Source organism: Leptonychotes weddellii, chromosome 9 (genome assembly GCF_054177405.1).
Source record: "Leptonychotes weddellii isolate Sample4059 chromosome 9, ASM5417740v2, whole genome shotgun sequence".
Taxonomy (NCBI): domain Eukaryota; kingdom Metazoa; phylum Chordata; class Mammalia; order Carnivora; family Phocidae; genus Leptonychotes; species Leptonychotes weddellii.
In genome coordinates, this window is record NC_138377.1 from 28,065,331 (window position 1) to 28,081,448 (window position 16,118).

Consider the following 16,118-nt stretch of genomic DNA (forward strand, 5'->3'; position numbering starts at 1 on the left):
CCTAAGAAAAAGGTCTCTTATCGTTTGTCTCCGTCTCTGGTTTCATCTTGTTTCATTTTTTCCTCTCTTCCCCTATGATCCTCTGCCTTATTTCTTAAATTCCACATATCAGTGAGATCATATGATAATTGTCTTTCTCTGATTGACTTATTTTGCTTAGCATAATACCCTCTAGTTCCACCCATGTTGTTGCAAATGGCAAGATTTCTTTTTTGATGGCTGCTAATATTCCGTTGTATATGTATACCACATCTTCTTTATCCATTCATCTGTATTGACAGATGGACATCTGGGTTCTTTCCATAGTTTGGCTATTGTGGACATTGCTGCTATAAACATTGGGGTGCACATGCCCCTTCAGATCACTACATTTGTGTCTTTGGGGTAAATACCCAGTAGTACAATTGCTGGGCCATAGGGTAGCTCTATTTTCAACTTTTTGAGGACCCTCCATCCTGTTTTCCAGAGTGGCTGCACCAGCTTGCATTCCCACCAACAGTGTAGGAGGGTTCCCCTTTCTCTGCATCCTTGCCAACATCTGTCATTTCCTGACTTGTTCATTTTAACCATTCTGACTGGTGTGAGGTGGTATCTCTTTGTGGTTTTGATTTGTATTTCCCTGATGCTGAGTGATGTTGAGCACTTTTTTATGTGTCTGTTGGCCATTTGGATGTCTTCTTTGGAAAAATGTCTGTTCATGTCTTCTGCCCATTTCTTGATTGGATTATTTGTTCTTTGGGTGTTGAGTTTGACGAGTTCTTTATAGATTTTGGATCCTACCGCTTTATCTGATTTGTCATTTGCAAATATCTTCTCCCATTCTGTCGGTTATCTTTTGGTTTTGTTATCTGTCATTTGCTGTGCAGCTTTTTATCCTGATGAAGTCCCAATAGTTCATTTTTGCCTTTGTTTCCCTTGCCTTTGGAGATGTGTCTAGCAAGAAGTTGCTGCAGCCGAGGTCGAAGAGATTGCTGCTTATGTTCTCCTTGAGGATTTTGATGGATTCCTGTCTCACATTTAGGTTTTTCATCCATTTTGAGTCTGTATTTGTGTATTAGATGTCATTTTCTAAGAAACTATTGTGAATCCAAGGTCATCTCCCATGTGTTTTAAAATATGTGTTGCATTATTATTCTGTCCCAAATATTTTTTCCATTATGATTTTATATTTGACACATGAAATTATTAGATACTTTATTTTTCCAATAGTTATTATTGATTTCTTGGTTTCAACTCTCCTCTTTTCACAAATATAGACCTCAGTTCTAGTCCCTCCCTTTATCATGAAAACCTAAGCCTCCAGATAACCAAGACTAAACTCCACCCCCTACCCACTCCACACAGTGTGGCTTCAGCATGAGCTCACCCACCAACTCCTTTGCATTCTGTTGCTGGCACCTGGAAACCTCCCTAACTTTCGTACAAGCTCAAATATGTGTTTAGGTGTTTTAGATATTCATGGAAGAAGGATTTTCCCATTATTTAGTTCACAATATTCTTTGAGGGTCTCTCCTCACCTCTGACATCTACTTATTCCTAGTGATACCTCTACCTGTTGCTGTCCTTGATGGCTATACTCTGGACCCTTTGACCTAGGCCATGCTTGATGTTCACTGAAGCTATATTTCACCTCTATGGAAACAATGAAGAAGTACAGATAGATAATAGGGTTGTGGGGAGGAGAGACATACACTTAGTGGGGCTTTCCTGGGGTCTTGCCAACCCCTCATGCCCAACCTTCCCACAAGAATGGAAGCCAGAGCCATATATTGTCACATGAATATCCACAAATACAACAATGTTCCCTAGCTGCTTCATTCTTTCAGTCAGCCTTTCTGGAAGGCTTCTCCCTATACAGGACTAACATGTATTGGAGTGAAAATGGAAATGGTAATAGTACAATTAGGATACAGATTAGAGCTGAGAAGATATATTATCCAGGCTCTGGGACTCACACTCTATTTATCGTAAATAATGTAAAGATAAACCAGAAAGTAAAGAACTTAAGAATATCAACCTGTAGCCTGTATCTATCTCCTAAGCCTACCGGAAAAAAATTAATGTATGTAAAATGCTTAGCACAGTGCCTGACACATAGCAGGTAATGAACAGAATAGTCTATGTTAATGGGCTCTCTCTGTACTCTTCCTGCTTCTCCCACCCAGCATCGTGATGACCACCTGCTCCACCTTCTTTGCCCTGGGCATGATGCCCTTCCTCCTGTATGTCTACTCCAGGGGGATCTATGATGGGGATCTGAAGAGCAAGATACCCTACAAAGGCATTGTGGTATCACTAGTCCTGGTTCTCATTCCCTGCACCATTGGGATCTTCCTCAATGCCAAACGGCCACAATATGTACGCTATGTCCACAAGGTAAGAACCTGGGGACCTGTGCAGGGAGCAAGAACACCACTATCATCTCAGTGTATTGCCTGAGGAGAGTCACTGGGCTTTCTCTGTGTCTGTTTCCTTCCTTATTGGAAAAAGAAAAGGGTCTGCTATTGGTACACCTACTTCATGGGATTGTAATGTACATGAGAGTACTTTTGAAAAGTTAGGAGAAAGAAGGAAAACACCACACACAATTATATGATCATTATTTTCATAATAAAAAACTTGTATTATGTACCTCCTAGATGCTAAGTTTTATGCCATACTCTGAGGTTTCATTGTCATCAATGAGTCTGATATTAGCAGAAAGTGAAGTGATAACACATGACAAATCAGATCAAATACAGTGTACAATTAAGTATTGGCTGAATGCAAGAAGATCGGGTGAGGGTAGACCATGAAGAAAGGGTAGGATTTGGGTCAGCCTGGGGGAGAAGCCCGAATAAAGGAACTCTGGGGGAACGAGGGCCAACTTGGCTGACTTGATGAGAAGCCAGAGGAAAACAGGGGAAGAGGTAGTGTACGCACTCTCAGCATTTCAGGTGTGGGACGGGAGGGAGAGAGGAGTAGAGGGGGCTTGGAGGAGCACTGTGGTCACACACAGGACATCACGCCACTTCCCTGCCCTTAGAAGAATCATAGACTCTTGGGAGTGCTGTGATGGACCATCTACCAACTTTGTAACCCTGGAGCTCAGTCCCTGTCAGTCTCCCCCTCCAGCTCACTGCTCATCCCCCAGGGCCGGGGCTCCAAGCTCGTCCTCAGGAAGGATTCTGCCTCAGGCCAGCCTAGCCTACAAGTCCTGCTGCTTGGAAGCTCAAGGGTTGGCAGCAGCTTTGGGCCTGAGACAAAGAAAATGTAAGTCAAGTTTTCAGGACTTTTCAATTTTCACACTACCATCATCCAGGGTAGGTTTGCCCTTGTCCTGGCCCAGTCCTGATACAGCGGCTACAGCTCCCCTTCCGCCCTGTTGGAAGACCTGGTCAAGTCATTCCTCCTTCTGTCCATGTTCGACCACCCCACCTCAGTTCTGAAGGGCAGCATCCCTTCTCTCCACTCTTGCTTCTCAGAGATAAGCTTTTATTGATGATGATCCCCAAGTCCCCCAGCCTCCCCCACCTCTGCTCTCATTTCTTAAGTCTCTGCATTGGTTGGTTCTTCACAATCAGTATTTGATACAGGTTCACCTCTTTCCTAGCTATAAAAACAAAAACAAAAACAACCTCTACTGGGCTCCAACACCTGCCTTTCCTCCCCTACCCATGCTTCAGGAAACATCCCTCCCTGCACCTGCATTCCCCCCCCCGCCCCCCGCCACCTTCCACTCCCACCACACCCACCAGGGCCGCTCTCACAAGTGACAGGCCCTCAACAATTAGTCTCAGCTACTTGAATCCCTCTCTTCTCTCATCCTTGGTCTCCCATCCGCTCAGCATGATGATGACCACCTGTTCTACTTTCTTTGCCAAATCCAACAGGCATTTCTCAGTTCGTCCTTAACTTTTTAGTAACTATTGGTATGGTTGACCATCGCCTCCCTCTCAGAAGCCTTCTCCCTCAGCTGTGGTGATCCGGGCACTCCTGCTCTCCTATTACCTCTCTGGCACTTCTTTTTGACTCTCTAGTAAGTTCACCTGGTGAAAGTTACTTCTCTGCCTTCAGCCCAGGCTTTCTGCTTTTCTTACCAGATTTCCCTAAGCCCAGGATCTCCCCACCATGAAATCTAGTCCATCTCAATGACCATCCACAAGCTGATGACTTCCAGAATGCCATCTTCAGCCCTCAACTCTCCTGACTCCAGAATCCATCTATTAATTGCCCAATCTTTCTACCTGAATATGCGTCAGGCATTTAAAACTCAGTATGTCTTAAATTAAAACCATCTCCTCTCCAAGCCTGCTCCTCCCCGTGTGATTATCTCAAGGAATGGCGTTCCATGTGCCTAGCTGCCTGAGCCACAAAACCGTTAAATCGTTCTCAGTGTCCCCTCTCCATCCCCTCTGATATCCACCTAAATAGGAGATTGTCTATTCTGCCTTGTGTCACTTGGATCCATCCACTCCTCCCCATCTCTGAGAACACTATCATCCACTCAGGCCACTATCCTCTCTCACAAGACAACTGAAACAGCCTTCTAACCTGGCTCCCTGATCCAGTTTTAACCTGCGGATGGAGATGGAAAGTACAAACTCTTACTGTCTCTCTTACTGTGCTTAAAACACATCAGTTCTGTACGCTCTCCAGGATAAACTTTAAAACTCCCCAGTGTGGCTTTCCAGGCCCTTCTTGATTTGCTATCCCCAGGCTCTCCAGTCCCAGCTCTTTTCTCTTTGCACATGTCCTTCCCTCCACCTGGGACACTCCCCACATTAGCAGGGGAAAAAACCCCAGAAACCTTTGTGTCTATCATGTAATTTTATTCAAGATAGTCTGTGGAGGTATAGGAATGCAAAAAAAAAAAAAAATTAAAAATGTGAAATGACCCGTGGTATCATTTAATGCAACTCTGCTCTTCCCCATTTTATAGGTGACAAAGCCAAGGACTATACTGCGTCACAACTAATGTAAGAATGTATGTCTCCTTTTTAACTCAGAGTAACTTTAATTAAAAGTATTCATCTGAGGATGCAGAAACAATCTCAGATTAGAGCTGGAAGGGCTTTCAAGATGAAGTTCAGTCCCCTGCCTTATTCCAATTTTATAGATGGAATGACTGAGGCCCAGGGAACTTACATGGCAGAGCCAGGACTATCAGTCAGGCTCTTATTCCTGTTGCGTTACACGCCTGCCACTCAATTCAACAGCAGAAATGGAGTCCAGTGAGATCTTCCTCTTGTAGAAGATACAGTGAACGATAAGTTGAAAAATGAGCAAACACTCGTCCCCGCCTTTTTCCACACTTAACCCTTCTAGAGACTTTCAAATCACAATTACCCAACTTCTGATAACTGGCGCTTGGCAGAAGACATCTGCTCAAACTGTTCCATCCCTTGCATTACTTTGTGGAAGGTCACATTTAGATAGGCCAAGATACAGTTTCAAGGATGCTCTATTTGGGATGGCAATTCAACTAATACTTTAACTTACCCATGCCAGGGTTTATTCAATTCTATGCGGTCAGGCTGATGAACCTCAGCATGACATGGTCCGCTTTTACCACAAGCCATCCACCACCCTTAAATAAGGGTCGTGCTGTTACAGTGACTCAGCCCGTCCCCCTATGCTTTTCCCCTCCCTGCTGCTACCGGGAGAACCGCCCCACCTCCGTCTCACATGTCTGCCAACTTGGCGGCTTCGGCTGCTGTCAGGCTGCTGTGTCTTTTAACACTTCCCTCTGCTTCTGCTGCCTTTTCTCTAGTTCTGCAAACTCCCTAAATGAGATGATCTTCTTAGTTTGGCCATTCAGCAACCTGTGTAGGCCACCTTTGTGGGCAAAGTGAGCTAGATCATGTCCTGGGCCGCCGGCATGCGGATGGATTGGCTGCCTGTGAATGTACTCTCCTCACAGCTTCCATCAGCTTTCACAGAGCAGTGAAGTCGGCTGGTGCAAAAAACATGGTGACCTGTGGAGAAGCAACTACCTATGGCCTCTTGTCACAGCAGGAGGTTGTGGACAAATGGCAGGACTGAGAGTAACAGGAAGCTTTGGGATGGTCAATTCCTCTCCTTTAGCCGTGAAAAGTAAGAGGAGGTACAATTTAGTGAGTCAGTTCTTATATGCCAGGTGCTGAGCTGTCCACCTCACTCAGAAAGGTTGAGCAACTGAGCGAAGTTTATGCTCCTACAGACTGGCAGAGCCAGCCTTCACACCGGGGTCACACCAACATGTGTGCTCAAAACCACTCTACAACCCCAAAGAGTGGAAGAACAAGAGTGAGGGAATACAGCAGCTGCCCACAGAGAAGAGGATTTCTGGGCTCATGGACAATTTCTGTAGCCCAAAGACCCCTACATTACCCATTACACTCTTGATGGGGACAAAATCTATTTGGTCATTGAGTAGAGGAAAAATCCAAAAGGAGAAATCAATCCAAATGCAAACTGGACAATTCATCAGTTAAGTCTTCCAACACAACTTGAAACATGTGGTTATCAATGAGGTCTGTGAAAGTCCTTCCTATCCTGGGGTAGAACCACTAGTTGGTACAGGTGACATTTAAATGGTTACATCAGGGGGCACCTGGGTGGCTCAGTCGGTTAAGCATCTGACTTCAGCTCAGGTCATGATCTCAGGGTCCTGGGACCCAGCCCTGCATCTGGCTCCCTGATCGGCAGGGAGTCTGCTTCTCCTTCTCCCTCTACCCCTCCCCCTCGTTCATGCTCTCTCAAATAAAAATCTTTAAATGATCACATCAGCTGCAACATGGATTCAAACATAGAAATGCAAAACAGTGCAGCTGAAATTTGAGCAATATGTTAAAATGTTACCAAGACAACTTCCTGAATATAATTAATGCCACTGAATTGTACACTTAAAAATGGTTAAAATGGCAACTTGTATTATATACATTTTACAATTTTTATTTTTTAAGATTTTACTTATTTGAGAGAGGGAGAGAGTATGTGAGAGCACAAACGGCAGGGGGGGGGGGGCCGCAGAGGGAGAGGGAGAATCAGACTTCCCTTTGAGAAGGGACCTTGAGATCACAAGACCTGAGTCGAAGGTAGAGGCTTAACCGACTGAGACACCCAGGCGCCCTTTATCACAATTTTAAAATGTTACTAGGAAACATGTCACATGAATGAACTGGAAACTGGAAGCAATACACCTAATAATTAGAAAATAGCATGGTAAATTCAACAAAAGTTTGCTATATATTCCTTTACTCAAAAGATTAGAGGGATAAAGAGCCTTAAATTTATGCATATACTTTATCACTTTGGTGTGTCATTCTCTAAAATGCATAGACATGTGAGTGCACTTTGAAAGCTTTTATTCTTATGTTACACACTAAAAAGTCTTATTGTTAATTTCATCATAAATTCACCTATTGAAAATTTAAAATGGTATGTAAGATGGGGGCACCTGGGTGGCTCAGGTCATGATCCCAGTGTCCTGGGATGGAGCCCCACATCGGGCTCCTTACTCAGTGGGAAGTTTCCTTCTCCCTCTCTCTGCTCCCCGCCTCCTCCCCCAGCTCATGCTCTGGTCTTTCTCTCTCTCTCTCTCAAATAAATGAATAAAATCTTTTTAAAAATAAAATGGTATGTAAGATGCAACAAATTTTAAAATAAAGCAAATTCTAAAATAAATGAAAACATACCGTTGTTCCCAATAAATACTGCTTTCATAGCCACTCACCTGGGGCAGGGTGAACCTGCATTGTTTCTGATGTTGCCTTACTACCCAGAACATTTCTGAAACTTTTTTTGGTAACTTCCTTCATATCCAATCTGCAGGTCACTTAAGAAAGTAAGCTTGCCCCTTTATGGTTATAAATCATTTGGGGTCTAAAATCACATTACCTGGCTTGATCACCCACCTTTACCAGCTTCACTTCAAATGACTCTTGGCAACTTCCAGAAATCAAATTCATCCTAAAATGGATGCAGTCTGTACCCATAATGGAGGTATTTGAGACAAGTATGACAGGTTCCAAGAATAACTTCTGAGTTCCAAAATATTTGGAGTGAGTGATGGTAATACGGTAGATATGTGTATACAGGCTCCAGAAATAATGACTTTGTAAGAAAACTTCTAATTTGTAACTAAAAACTTGTGGGAGGACGGAACAGTCTCATTCCTTCCGAGTCACAGCATTTACTGAAAAATCCGTGATCCAAAGATGTCAACCAGAAGCCATGCTGGCTTAGTAACGTGAAAATAAAGGAAATCTCATTCAAAATACAGTTGGGAAGCCCTGAAGGGACTACCACTCGCCTGAGAGTAGGTATGCCTTTTGAGTAGCTCGTGACTTTGGAATGCTATGGAACCAGCAAGGCTTCCTCATTTCTAACAAGAATAAAATTAAAAATGGCCTTTATGTCCAGGAATTATTAGATGCCATACTCTTGCCAGCCACTTGGCCATCATCAAGGTCCTGGGAATTCTAAACCTGATTCCCTGGAACCTAAAGGAAACCACCTCACTGATATTTCCACAAAGAATGCTGCTCTCAAATGAACCAACAACCAAACCTCTGTCATGGTCCAAAAGGATTTCCCCCAAATGATAATCTAGAAAAACTGACTAGAGATGCTCAACAACTGGCCCCAGAAAAGGAAAAACAGTATTAGAAATCTATTAACTGATAGCTCAATTAAAAAAAACAACAAACTCTGGCTTGGCCAAATAATAATCTAGTACTGCTAGAGACTCAAAGTTCCCATTACTGACTACTGGAAAGTCTTCATGAACCAATACTAGCGGGGAAATAGTAACAAGGTCCCAAAGAGTGCCTATTTTGCTTGACCCACCTGCCCAAAACAGAATTCAAGAAAACCTGTCCACACTGCTCCCCAACACTTCAAACTGCCAAAAGAAGTATACCTTGCATTACCCAACAGAAAGCTTACTTTACATACCCCAGCAGGAGGAAGAATTTCTCCTGGCCTAGCAATAGCCCTGCCAATGAGGACTCAGCGAAACAGCCCCTCCCAGCTTGTCCTCTCTAAAAGCCTAGTGGCCTGTTCTCAGCACTTGGCTCCGGTTCACCATAGCTTGCTTGTCCCAAACTGCACTTCACCGATTTCCAGAATTCATTTTGCTGGTAAATATCTGGCTCTCTTGTTCTTTTAACAGTCAACAGTAACAAAAATATTAAGTCTCTGTTGTCAAGAAGCTTCCTAGCTTGGAACCCCTAAGAATTCCAAAAAGATGGAAGATAAAGTTTTTTTTGCACTCCCTCTTCAAATACCATTTTTTCATTAAAATGTTTCCCACCTTTGATACCCACCCATGCTTCCTCAGACTCTCTGCTCCTCCCTATCCCCTACCACCCTTCTAATTGCCTTTTCTTCCTATCCTCATTTACAGGGAGGGAGGATCATCATGCTTTTGTTAAGCGTGGCCATCATAGCACTTTCTGTCATCAATGTGGGCAAGAGTATCATGTTTGTCATGACACCACACTTGCTGGCCACCTCCTCCCTGATGCCTTTCATCGGCTTCCTGCTGGGCTACATCCTCTCTACGCTTTTCCGCCTCAATGGACGGTAGGTATTATTTTATTTTTTAAAGATTTTTTTTTATTCCTAAGAGACAGAGAGAGGTAGAGAAGCAGGCTCCTTGCCAAGGCTGCTTCTCCCTCTGCCTCTCTCAGTAGGTATTATTTTAGATCTCAACGTCCCACCGGCCTCACTCTTGTCCTGGTCTCTCAGGAAAAGGTAAGATCCAAAACCCGGGGGAGGCATTTTCCTGGCAGTATGTACAAATGCATCAAGTGAACAAGGAACTTTGGACAGTGACCAGCATTGGAGTAAGTTACTAAATGGTTTAGGAACAAAAGCATCTAATAACCCAAAGAGCAACAGCTCATGATGAAGTGCTCCCTCCTGAGCCTAGATTCCATCTCCTGCTGAAATCTGGTAGCTAAACGACTCTGGAGTAGCTCCATGTCATCATGGTGATGATCATCTTCCTTTTCCACTCTTCCACCTTGCCTGCCGAGGCTTTAGTCTTGACAAGGACACCACTGGGTGACAGCTCTGCTAAGTGGCACTAAGAGTTGAAGTGGCTATGGACCTCTGCTGTACTTTAATCCAATTCACAAACTCAGGGGCTATTTTCAGAGACAGTCAGCCTTACAATCTGGTGTAGGATTATCGGACACACCGTCTACATAGTGCAGTACATTTCAGAAACTTTGCCTCTTTTCAGCCATAAACAAATATTTATGCAGAAGTCTAAACATTAGTAGCACCCTAGTGCCCTCCCACTTGCCCCCCCAAACTGAATTGCTTTAAAAATACAACTTAAAAAATTATCCATTTTAAGAACCACACTAATAAAGAACAAATTATAGGATATAGCACATGATTAGAGTTAAAAGGCTTTCAATGACCACTAGATGTCAATTTTCAGTGATAAATGGCCACATAATCAAGGGCCATCAGAGTAATTAAGTTCCCCCATAATAAATGTGCTGAGACAGCTTTCAGAAATTTTTAGTAACTATTTTAAAACACTACTATCACAACTCAATAAATGTGTATTCAGTAAATGTAAACATCCCATTCCTCAGTCCACAAAACGAGAGCAAAACCAAGAGTATATTCCAAAGATAGATAATGGGGCTGAATCTTTTTTTTTTTTAAGATTTGAGTGAGTGTGGGGGGGGGGGCGAGGAGTAGGGAGAGGATCTCAAGCAGACTCCCCACTGAACAAAGGCCCCCATGTGGGGCTCGATCTCACAACCCTGAGATCATGACCTGAGCCATAACCAAGAGCCGGACGCTCAACAAACTGAGCCACCCAGGCGCCCCCTCGTTTTGTTTTTTAATCATTATGGTTTTGGAATTAAAGATCTTCAAATCAGAAACTAGGAAACGGGACAAGGTCCCCAGGCATTTCAGGCCATCTTCTACTTATGTTCATACTGCAGCTGTCCCATATGTAAACTGTATAGAACAAGCCAATGAATGATACTCACACTTTCATCCCTCATCAGCCGAACACCTCTCCAAATTTTAATTTGCCTGCAGAAGCAGACAAATGGTAAATCTCTTAAGCTACTCAAACTCTCTCATAAAAACTCCCTGCCATGGGGGCGCCTGGGTGGCTCAGTTGGTTAAGCGACTGCCTTCGGCTCAGGTCATGATCCTGGAGACCCGGGATCGAGTCCCGCATCGGGCTCCCTGCTGTTAGCAGGGAGTCTGCTGCTCCCTCTGACCCTCCCCCCTCTCATGTACTCGCTCTCTCTCATTCTCTCTCTCAAATAAATAAAATCTTAAAAAAAAAAAAAACTCCCTGCCATGAACCTACCAGTCACCATGCACTCCCACCTTCATTCAATGGGTCTTTGGTAATTTGGGGAGGGAGGGAGATAGACAAGTGAATTCACACCTTCACGTCCCTTCTAAGGAAATAATGGCTAGGTTTGTTTAACCTACACAGGTGCAGCCGCACTGTCAGCATGGAAACTGGATGCCAAAATGTTCAGCTTTGTTCCACCATTCTCAATGTGACATTCCCCCCTGAAGAGATTGGACCGCTTTTCTTCTTCCCTCTCCTTTACATGATTTTCCAGCTTGGAGAAGGGGTTCTTCTCATCTTCATTTTTCGGTGCTATGAGAAAATCAAGCCTTCCAAGGGTGAGTATTGAATCATTCTCCTTAGCGTTCTCCCATATTGGACCTGATCCTTGCCAGCAAACAAATCTCTGGCAGGTACCTTTTAGATGGGGCTTCAACTCTTACCAAGTCACTAGAAACCAGGTAGCACCAGAAGTAGGAAAGAACTTCAAAGACCCAGGGCTATTTCCATGAATTGCACTCCAGCCAGTCTTCTAGCTGGAAGAATCGACTGTGGCGAGACTTTGCCCTCATTGGAATAAGGCAATTTTGACTAACTGGGGAGACCATGGAAGACTCTATGTCTTAGATATTTAATAGCTGTAAGGTAGTAGTTGTGTGAAGAGCTCCTATTCAAAATCTGGAAAATTCAGTTTTCTTTAGGACTAGGTTCTTCTTAGAACCAGGTTAGACCCAAACGCCACTGGCACTCCTTTATGAAAAAACATTAAAGCTGGGGCGCCTGGGTGGCTCAGTCGTTAAGCGTCTGCCTTCAGCTCAGGTCATGATCCCAGGGTCCTGGGATCGAGCCCCGCATCGGGCTCCCTGCTCAGTGGGGAATCTGCTTCTCCCTCTGCCTGCTTGTGCTCTCTGTTTCTCTCTCTCTGACCAATAAATAAATAAAATTAAAAAAAAAAAAAAGAAAAAGAAAAAAGAAAAAACATTAAAGCAATGCAGCCTAATAAGCCAGGAGCCAAAAGACTCCCAATTCTGGTTACACAGTAAACAAGTTTATTACAGGATCACAATTATCTAGTTTGTTTAGTCTGATCACTATTGAATTACTTTCTAAACAATAGCACAGCACCTCTTTTCTAAGATGTTCAGAGCATTTTTTTAATTCTCTTTATAATAAACCTCAAAGAAACCTACTAAGACCCTTCCTCTTGGTGGACTTCAATTGCAAATGTCACTTTTCCAAATCAGGAAACCTTACTTAGTAAGGTACTTCAGTAGAATTCTAAACAGTAGAATCACTCATATCCTTCAACTTGATCTTGTTTCCCATGAACTTGAGGGGCTCCTTCAAGATGTTTTCTAAACCCTGGGAATAGACTCAAACCCTAGGAAGACAACCTTCCCCGGTTGGGACTTCATTCTCTCTCTTGGTAGCTAATGTGGATTTACAATTAAGACAGAATCTTATCAAGCAGCCAAAAAGAAACCATAAGTAGCTGACTGTACTTTCTAACTTTATAAGCATTGGTTTAAAACTACAGTGGAAGGGGGCCTGGGTGGCTCAGTTGGTTAAGTATCACACCCAACTCTTGACTTTGGCTCAAGTCTTGATCTCAGGGTCATACCCGCCTCAGGCTCCGTGCTCAGTTGAATCCGCTTGAGATTCTCTCCCCCTGCTTGCAAGCACATGCTCTAAAATGAATCTTAAGGGACGCCTGGGTGGCTCAGTTGGTTAAGCATCTGCCTTCGGCTCAGGTCATGATCCCAGGGTCCGGGGATCAAGTCACATCGGGCTCCTTGCTCAGCGGGGAACCTACTTCTTCCTCGGTCTGCTGCTCCCCCTGCTTGTGCGTGTTGACAAAATCTTTAAAAAACAAAAACAGTAGAGTTGTGGAAAATAATCTAGTCTGATGCTTACCTGAGAGCAACTCAAATTTGTTGCCCATTAAGTCTTTAGTCTCCACTGTCTTGCATAAGTAGTGTGAGGTGGAAGCTTCTAAACCAACCAACCAGATTCCCAAGTTTGCAGGGCTACAATTCACCTCAGAAGACCTTCTTTGGAGCTAATGCACTATAAGGGCTGAAGCAGCTGTGCTCAGGGTGAAGACTCATTCTTGTGTTTCTGAGCCCTGTACCCTTCTACAAAAATGGGGACAATCTAGATAGGTGAAGCCTGAGTCCTATGATTACCACTCACCTCCAGACAGGCAGGAAAATCGGTGTCCAAATACAAGACGGGGGCATGAGAACTCCACTTAGAAGACCCCCTAAAAGCTCTTTCCTCCCTGCCCTTTCCAAGTCAACCCTGTGGAACATGTAACTCTCCCACTGCATTGCCTGTACCAAATTGGAGAGGAAGTGATGAAGAGTCAATAAATACTAGACTTATAGAAGTGATGAAGAGTCAATAAATACTAGACTTATTTGTAGTATTACCATTTGGGATGTTGAAGGGAAAACAAATCTTTCCCCCAGAGTTTAAGTCACGGGAAGCTAGGTGGTAAAGAGATGGGGGAAAAAACCCACAAAACCCCACAGAATACAACTTAACACCTAGGATGTGCTGTCTTTGAACAAGCTTTGTATTAACTACAGTTGCTCTCCTCCACCCTTGACTCTTTTCAACTTTCCAGATAAAACAAAAATGACCTACACAGCTGCCGAAATTGAAGAAACCATTCCAGGAACTCTAGGAAATGGCACCCACAAAGGGGAGAAGTGCTCCCCTTGCACAGCCTGGTCAGAGGACAATTCAGTGCAATCAACTGGAGGAGAGCAAAAGATGAAAGAACACCAGAGCCGTGTGTCGAGTTTCTCTAGCAATGCCAGCAGGAACTATCAGAACTGACAAACCTTGCCTGAAGGGAGGACAGTCTACCTGAAGAGCCTCACCTATCCCCAGCTCAGAGGTTGATACTTGTTTAAAAAATAAAGACTTGTTCAAGAACAGCCCTATGAAAAACAGAAACCAAAACTGCCTTTTGTCCCTGAATTTCCAGAACAGTGTTCCATAGGCATATAAGAGGCACTCAACTTCTGAACTAGCCAATAAATAGGGGCTTTTACCCTAAAATCAACTATCCAAATCCTATTCCAGCCTTTGTGACAGAGAAGAGGAAATAAATGCTCAGAGTGCTGCCAGATTTTAAACTTCCGAAGTCCTTTACTAACCTTAAAATTCCCTTCTGACGTTTCTGGGGTTAAAGCTCCTGAGAACGCCAACATGACACTGAATGTACAAAAGCAGACAGAAAATGCAAAAGCAATTAAACAAAACTAACTCAAAAACTCAGCCATAATTTGTGAAATGGACACTTCTGGAGAACGCAGAGGGAGAAGGGAAAAGCCAGAAAACAAGGAAACACGAACATCCACAGAATTATTCATTAATCTATCCCATCAATTAACTGTCAGTGGTTTTCGTATGATCCCCTTTAAAAGTCAGATTTTGCAATCACTGCAAAATGAGTGATTTCTCTAAAGTCTAATTCTAAAATTTTGAATTTTCTCCAATGAAACATACATATTGCTCATATGCAAATAAGCATTAAACAATACTTGCAAATAACAGACTGTGGCTAATTACTTACTTGTGATTTTTGTACCGTTTATTATGATTAAGTTCAATCGAAACCCTGAGGACAATTTTAGGGCATCAGTTGCCCAATGTTCAGGACCACCAATACTCCTGATACCAGAGCAAAAATCACCAATTGGGGGTAGGAGGGGGCGCCTGGGTGGCTCAGTCGGTTAAGCGTCCATCCAACTTTTGATCTCAGCTCAGGTCTTTGATCTGTGGGTTCAGTTTAAACCCCGCACTGGGCTCCAGGGTGGGCGTGGAGCCTACTTAAAAAAAAAAAATTACCAATCTGGGTCACTAACACTCTTAAAAAAAGATCTGTGAAAAGGTCTACCCCACTATTTTTACATATTATACCCTTATTTACGAATCTGTTCAAATTGTTCTACCAACTAGCAGTCATCACCGGCCAGGAAACTTGGTTAAGCACAACCAACAGAATTAGTTTTCTCAGGAAGGTAGGGGTAGATCTGAGATCTAGTATACTCCCAAATTATCCTTCAACAGAGAACTAGGTAAAAGAAATATATAAAGAAAACAAGTTACACTATGTCACACAAAAGCTGGCCCTAAAATTTTGCCTAGGATTATACTCAGACTCCTATTTCTCAGATCCTGAATCTGGGAATTAAGGTTAATTTGTTGGTTCAAGCCAACTCCCAGTCATCTCTGCCATTTGCTCAAAGGGCCTTATTTTATTGCTTCACTCTGTAACAAATATTTGTAATAGTAAATTGGTAAGCCACTGACACTTTAGGAGTAAAAAGAAAGGTGAAAAACTAAGAATAGTCAACTGGTAAAACATCAAGAAGTACATCCATTATACTACCCAGTTACATATAAAAGCCTAAGGGAAAAAAATTGCCTCTTTCCATTTGGTAGCAATTGGCTCATTTCCAGCCTTCCAATCTAATAAAGATATAAAAACCTAGGTTCCGCTGCTTTACATTAATTAAGCCTCCACCCGAGTAAATTAATAAGCACAACACTCAAACTCTCCCTAGAATCCGCCTCATTCATGGTAGAAGGATCAGCTTCCCCATTTTGTGGCATGAGTTTCTATAGTTTTGGGTATGACAAATGTATACAAACAACTTTTCAAACCTACCCCCAAATAGATTCCTACTACCCAATCCTTATACTTTGGGAAGCCAAAAGCAATCCTTCTGGTACTTCTTTCCTCAAAATCCCCTGCAAGGCTAGGGCAGATGAGTATCCACGAAAAGAAAATGTG

At 43.2% G+C, this 16,118-nt stretch overlaps 1 protein-coding gene across 1 annotated transcript in view; it reads left to right on the forward strand.

The window, feature by feature from the left end:
* SLC10A1 (solute carrier family 10 member 1) overlaps window positions 1-14,872 on the forward strand; it is a 24,462-nt gene extending 9,590 nt beyond the window's left edge. The window contains exons 2-5 of the mRNA XM_081830335.1: window positions 2,166-2,376; window positions 9,371-9,549; window positions 11,450-11,646; window positions 13,938-14,872. Coding sequence (XP_081686461.1) covers window positions 2,166-2,376; window positions 9,371-9,549; window positions 11,450-11,646; window positions 13,938-14,152 — 802 coding nt within the window. The 3' untranslated portion in view covers window positions 14,153-14,872. The remainder of the gene's footprint in view (window positions 1-2,165; window positions 2,377-9,370; window positions 9,550-11,449; window positions 11,647-13,937) is intronic.
* Window positions 14,873-16,118: the final 1,246 nt, after the last annotated feature.